The sequence below is a fragment of the Euphorbia lathyris genome, chromosome 6 (genome assembly GCF_963576675.1).
Source record: "Euphorbia lathyris chromosome 6, ddEupLath1.1, whole genome shotgun sequence".
In the NCBI taxonomy this organism is placed as follows: Eukaryota; Viridiplantae; Streptophyta; class Magnoliopsida; order Malpighiales; family Euphorbiaceae; genus Euphorbia; species Euphorbia lathyris.
This window is the reverse complement of record NC_088915.1, coordinates 88328607-88335376: the sequence shown is the minus strand read 5'-3', so window position 1 is coordinate 88335376 and position 6770 is coordinate 88328607. Positions and strand designations below refer to the sequence as shown.

Below are 6770 nucleotides of genomic sequence, written 5' to 3'. Positions count from 1 at the left end.
TTCTGACTCCGCTAGATTTCGATTCCGTTCCCATTTCCGATTCCGAAATTTAAACCAAACGCCCCCTTAGATATATCATTTGAAACAAACAACATAATCTACAGAAAACATCCAACTAACAAGACTCATTTGACAAGTCTAGATTACATAACATGATTGTAACACGACATCCCATTTTGACAACCCTAAATAATGCATTTTGACAACCCTAAACGAGCAATGCGCAAGCGTGAGCCCTATTTTCAAGCCACATAGAGATAACCCATGTAATTAACATAGGTTTGACAGGTATTTGAAAAGGATACAAAATTCCTTAAAAGCAAACATAAAATTCATTTCATTTGAAATGAATTCCACATTTTCATACATGTCATGCAACAACAATAACAACAAAGTCTTAATCCCGAAATGATTCGGGGTCCGCTAACATGAACCATCATATAAAACCATGAAATCAAGTCGTCTCAGCGACACAAATTCTCTCCCTCCACTATGTCCTATCCACTACCATATTTTCATCAATCCCCAATAAACTCATATCACGCTCGATCACGCTCCTCCAAGTTTGCTTAGGTCTTCCCCTCACCACTACCTCCCTTTGCCACTCTTCAGTCCTCCTAACCGGCGCATCAAGCGCTTTTCGTCTTACATGGCCAAACCACCTTAGTCGGTTTTCCCTCATTTTATTCTCAATAGCTGTAACCCCTACTTTTGTCCTAATTATTTCATTACTCACCCGATCCTTTCTCGTATGACCACACATCCATCTCAACATACGCATCTCTGCCACTGACATCTTATGAATGTGACAATGTTTCACTGCCCAACACTCTGTACCATATAACAATGATGGTCTGATTGTCGTGCGGTAAAATTTTCCCTTCAATCTATTAGGCATGCCGGGGTCACAAAGGAAACCGGTAGCACTCTTCCACTTCGCCCACCCCGATTTAATCCTATAAGCAACATCTCCATCTACTTCTCCATCCGTTTGGATAATAGATCCTAAATACCGGAAGCAATCTGATGCCATACCAAATCAAGAAATCTATGGTGCATGGACACAGATACGGAAATGGATACCAAAAACGTTACTTCTAAAACATAATGTTCATAAAATAGTCTTTAAAGGAAAATGGATGTGGAAACGAAACAGACTAGAAACGCAAAAATGCTACTAAAGAGGAGGGTTCGTGCAACATAGCAAGAAATTCATTTAAACAAACATAGCCTAAGTCCTAATCAAAGTAGTCCGTTTTTTCTCCTTCTGGAAGCAAGGAGATAAAATTTCTCTAACATATCATAACACGATTGTAACACGAAATCTCATTTCGACATGAAATTCAAGTATGAAAATATGATAATAATTTGAATTCCTAATAGCCGGACATGAAACATCAAAATCCTATTAGAACGGTTAAGGTTGATTTCCTTTACCTTGCACCAATCTTCAGCTACCAAAACAACTTTCAGTTCAAGGACCGTTTAATACAAGAAAATGGACGTTTAGATGCATATCTTGCATTCTCTGATAAAACCATAACACTTTATTCTGCCTTTTTCTTCTCCTTCCAAATCAAATATAACAGAACACAGCTGAAAACGGAGATGTCACTTTATCGGTTAATTGGAGTGTGCATCCGTTCTACGATTCTGTTTACAGCATCACGGGACATCACCAATGTATCATGCAAGAGGATGCTATAGACATTCAAGCCCTGAAAGAACACAGAATATTGTAAGCTCTGTGGCACTGAAGCATACTTCCATATCTAGGAAGCACCGACACGGTACAGGAATGACAAATGGCATTTTTAAAAAATATGAGACACGGGTATGGCGGAGACACACCAAATATATATATCATAAATAGCATTCATAAGTCATTACAAACCATAAATAACATCCACAATAACTCATTAATTCATCAAAAAGAAACATTTAATACTTCAGACTATAACTACCAAAAAATGGACGGCTGCTATATTCTTTTTTTTTGTTAGGGTCATGTTTTATTTTTGTATATATCAAGCCCATTTTTCTGTAAAATTATTAAAAAAATACCCTATATTCTACTTAATTAACTTAGGATCCATGTCCCTGAAGTGTCCCCATTAAAAAAGAAAAGAAAAAGAGGGGACACTTATTTTGGAGTGTCATGTGCGTGTCCGCGGAGTATCGGAGTGTTCAACACTCTGTATGTTAGCCTCCCAGAAGTCTCTGTGCTTCCTAGTTCCATGACGGCTTGTGTGATCAATCATGAGAGGTTCAAAATTTCAAAGAACTATACTATGATTCTATTTTGCAGCATAAGAGTTCTATTTTTTTAATTTAATTATCCCTCAATCATTAAACCAAATATAAAAATCATAATGTAAAAGGAAACTCAAATGTTCACGTCGCTTTTTTTTTTCGAGATTCATTCATTTTACATATCTTAACATTTCATAATGTGGAAAGAAATAAGGATGCAAGTCACAACTTACAATTGATGGTAGCAGATTGACATAATGCAGATTTTGTGTCGCCAACTTAAGCTTTTCATTAATGGGGCCACCATCAACCACCAGTAGCTTATTCGTGTTCTCCATTTGACTGACATAGTTAACAATATTCTTTGTTTTATGTGTAGGGATCTCCAAATCATCAAAAATCAAGAGCTGCAATTTTATGACTTCTTTTAAGATTAGGGCCCGAGACATGAAAGAATAATCATTTAAATAAGCTAAAGTTCAATATAAAAACTAAGAAATGCAAAATATCTTTCCCAATTATATATGCAAATCACAAAGCTGAAACCATTGAGACAGAATTGCAGAAGTTAAAAAAGGAGTAACAACTAATAAAAAGCAATGAATGAAGACGTTAAACGTAAATGGAAAAGGATCTTCTCCCTAGGAATAGGCTTATATATGCAAGATTATGGGTACACAGTGAGAGAGAGACATGCCTTTCCTTCTGCTGCACGAGCTGTCAAAGCAATCTTCAATCCTAAACGCCTAACTTTCTTGTTACATTTGAAAGCATGACTTCGTGGTTTAGGGCCATGCATGACGCAACCACCCCTAAACTGTTATATAGAATTCAATCATTATGGTTCAGTCAAGTTACTCAAATGGCATAACACATTGAAATAAATAAATGATAAAACATCAGCAGCTGAACATCGATAAGGACTAAAAGGCTTCAATACCTGTGGTCCACGCAATGTTCCGTGACGTGCTCTGCCAAGACCCTTCTGTTGATATGGTTTTTTCCCAGTACCACTAACCTCACTGAGTGTTTTTGTTGAATGTGTCCCCTATTGACAATTCAATCCCAAGATTAATCATAACTTCTCGTACAAATTTTTAAATATTAGCAGAATTCTTATCAATATCACAACAGAATTTCATATATAAGTCAATTTACCCATGACTAACATAACAAAAGAACTCATTGGACAGCTACATAGAGCAACAGAAGTAGCTTTCTATGTTAACATACCCAAGAAAAATTCAGAGATGATAATATGACGAACTTTACAGTTTCCCCTATCCCCCTTCAAATTTTCTTTCGAAATTTACAGTTCCTTTGCTTTTCTTTTAAGTTCATCAATATTGACTTAATATGACGAAGAGACAATAATAAAAGCTATTCTTGAGCCTTAACTATAAGCTAAGCTTTTAGTTCAATTAGTTCCTCGACAATGTATTAGAGTCTCTTAGACCAAACGGTCGAGGGTTCGAACCCTGACAATTTCATTTGTTTATTAAATTTTAACACGCGGTAAGATGGGCATGTGTAGTACACGCTTCAAGCCCAGTTAGCATTCGTGTGAAGGGGTGTGTTAGAGGTAATAATAAAAGCTATTCCAAGTTGTAACATTATCATGGTTTTCCACAAAAAAAACGAACTATTTTTTCTCCTATGTGGTGACCATATTTTCCTCATCCAAAATTTCTTATACAGACAAAATGAACTAAAGAGAACTTTGTACCTGTCAACCATCCAAGAACTAACTAAAAAAAAGTTTGTGACAAGAATTCAAAGAACAAGAAAAGCAACTTTGCCACTTCCAATGATCTATTCACAACTATACTCATTCTCTATACCTTTATGTAACAATACCTAAAGCCATAAAAAAACATTCTTTGAAGATTTATATAATAGTTAGGAGTACCTGTTGCCGTTTAGCAAGTTGCCACCGCACAACACGATGAACGATGTGCTTCTTGATAGGCACATCAAAAACATCACCAGCTAAAACCATAAATCCCTTGTCCTCATTTGAGAAATTTGTTACTGGAATTACTAGGTCCTCAAGAAGACCTAAATCGCAACATAAAATAAAAGAAATGAATAATTCAGACCTCATAAAATAAAGAGCACATGATAAAAAAAAAAATATAGAATAACTAAAGGGTCTATGAACATTGTGGCTAACAAAGACACGCACACCAAGAAATGTCAGTATGTCACCATTCAGTGAAGAGAATAAGATACTCAACACTATAGTTAATAGATTTGAGAATATCAGATAGTCAAACTTTAGGCATGCTACATCAAACTGTTGGAAAAAGTGAACTGTAGTTGGATAGGATCCATAGGATAAGAAAATGGTAGAGACTAATATTGGAGAACAATATTTCAAGCAAGTGAACTAATACTAAAGAACACAACATTAAAAAATAGCAAAACCATTAATCTCATGTTGTCATAAGGTACGACCAAAAGGATCCTAGAAAAGTTAGCAACTTATATCATGGAAAAGAGTCAACAATTTGTATACGAAAAGGTTCATTAATTACCAAATGCTGTTAAAATATTCAAGAAAATTTGAAGTCCACTTTGAGAATCTCATGCAGACATAGATGATTAAAAGAGGAAGAGAAAACACTCAAGAACACTCTTAAAGACAGCATTTCCAAGAGAATTCAAGCAGACCTACTGCAACGAGTCAAGGGCAATGCTCTAATTCACAAGAATCTCAAGCCAATGATTACAATTTAGAATTTATCATCACCATGAAACACAAATCAATGTTTGAATACGGAGTTAGCAATCAGAGATTGCATTAAGTAATATACACATATATCCTCTGCTCCAAATTTTCGGTCTTGAACAAAAAGCAAGGTGAGTAAAACAACAAGCTTTATTCTACATAAAACGCGCATTCACCATGGCATATTTAGCATCAAGACATGCAATACAATCTTAGACCGAAAGCATGTGAAGATGCTTATACATTCCAAGGATTGACAGTCACAAAGCAAATAAGCACAAAGTTCCATAGATATCACTACTCTCAACAACTATAATAAACCTCTGCAAAAAAGAATGAATAAATAACTAAATTCAACTCTATCTTTACCTATTTTGCGCTCAGGTGTTAGCACAGTCTTTGTGGACAACAAATCAGAAGGAAATGCATCATCACTAGACCCCGGAGTTAGGATAGTAGATGTTGAGAACCTCCTAAAGGAAGGCACTAAACCCTACATTATAGCAGATGAGATATGAGATCGTTACAAGATTGTCAATGACAGAGACTATGTTTCCTTCATTAAAAACAGAAATCCCCAAATATTCTTAAAACAAATGAGTCAAAAGCAGCAGAGAAGATTAAGAATGGCGGGAGAGTACCTTGATAAAACCAGAAGATTCTGGAGAAAATTCGCAATCCAGAGAAACATGGCAACATAAATCTGAAAGTATCAACAATATCAGTTCGCAGCTACCAAACATTTCCATTAAGAAACTACAAGTGATGAAGCGATAAAAACACAGGGTTTACCGTCCGAAGGTTGAAATGATTGATAATTAACACCAGGAGAACAGCAACGAGCAATTTTTAAAGAGCTGACAGAGCGTAAAAGCCTTGTTGAGACTGATAGGGCCATATTTCTAACAGGCCAGAAAAGGCAGCCTGAACATCCACAATCCGGCGAAGGTAAAATAAATGTTGTTGAACTGCTGATGAGATAAAGAACGTCGAGAAGCTCGGATTTGACAATTACAATCGGACCTAGTTTTGTCCCCGTCCGTCTGATAGCTCCGTTCAGGTAAAAGAGGAAGGCGCCACAGCCGCAACTTGTTTACTGCGGAGGTTTTTGATTTAGGGCTTCCCGTTGTTGAGCCTGGTCATGATCCAACCCAGCCCAATTATGGGATATGAGCTTTTTTTATTCTAAATATCAAATTTAACTCTAACATTTGAGAGTGCATATTTAACCTTAATGTATGAAATTTATCAATTTTAACCTTACGTTATTAAAAATTAGAAAAAACTAATTCGATTGGTATTTAACTGTCACTTCAGACCTTCCAAATATCAATCATGTTTAAGATATTTAGTGTATTATAATTTTTTTTATTAAAATGCTAAAAACTAAACCTAATATATATATATATATATATATATATATTAATCACAACGGTAAAACGTTGTTGCCGTGTGACCAGAGGTCACGGGTTCGAGTCTTAGGAGCGGCCTCTTGCCAATTAAATTGGCAAGGGAAGGCTTGCCCCAATACACCCTTGTGGTGGGACCCCTCCCCGGACCCTCGCTCAGCGGGGACGCGTAATGCGACCGGGTCGCCCTTTTTTATATATTAATCACAACAAAAATATTTGAAATGTCCAATGTGAAAATTAAATAATAGTCTGACCAGTTTTTAAAAAAAAAAATTATAGTGCAAAATTAAAATTGATGTTGCTTGGAAACATTAAGATTAAATTTGCACAATTTCATATATTACGGCTAAATCTACACTTCGTTTAAAACGTTG

General features: G+C 35.8%; 1 protein-coding gene across 1 annotated transcript; it reads right to left on the bottom strand.

The window, feature by feature from the left end:
* Window positions 1–1311: 1311 nt before the first annotated feature.
* On the bottom strand, window positions 1312–6120 carry LOC136232544 (uncharacterized). Its single transcript, XM_066021762.1, has 8 exons — window positions 5777–6120; window positions 5626–5687; window positions 5354–5477; window positions 4163–4311; window positions 3194–3301; window positions 2951–3070; window positions 2487–2660; window positions 1312–1718 (listed from the first exon to the last, which is right to left on the bottom strand). Exons 1-8 carry the CDS (start codon window positions 5880–5882, stop codon window positions 1617–1619), a joined length of 945 nt encoding a protein of 314 aa, XP_065877834.1. The 5' UTR covers window positions 5883–6120; the 3' UTR covers window positions 1312–1616.
* Between the last annotated feature and the right edge of the window lie 650 nt (window positions 6121–6770).

Bases quoted from the DNA above. Each gene is read 5' to 3' on its own strand.
- LOC136232544 (XM_066021762.1), bottom strand. From the start codon at position 5,882: ATGGCCCTATCAGTCTCAACAAGGCTTTTACGCTCTGTCAGCTCTTTA. The intron at 3,302-4,162 runs GTACTCCTAACT...AATTGTCAATAG, and splicing joins AACTTGCTAAACGGCAACAG to GGGACACATTCAACAAAAAC. The intron at 1,719-2,486 runs GTAAGTTGTGAC...GTGTTCTTTCAG, and splicing joins TCAATCTGCTACCATCAATT to GGCTTGAATGTCTATAGCAT.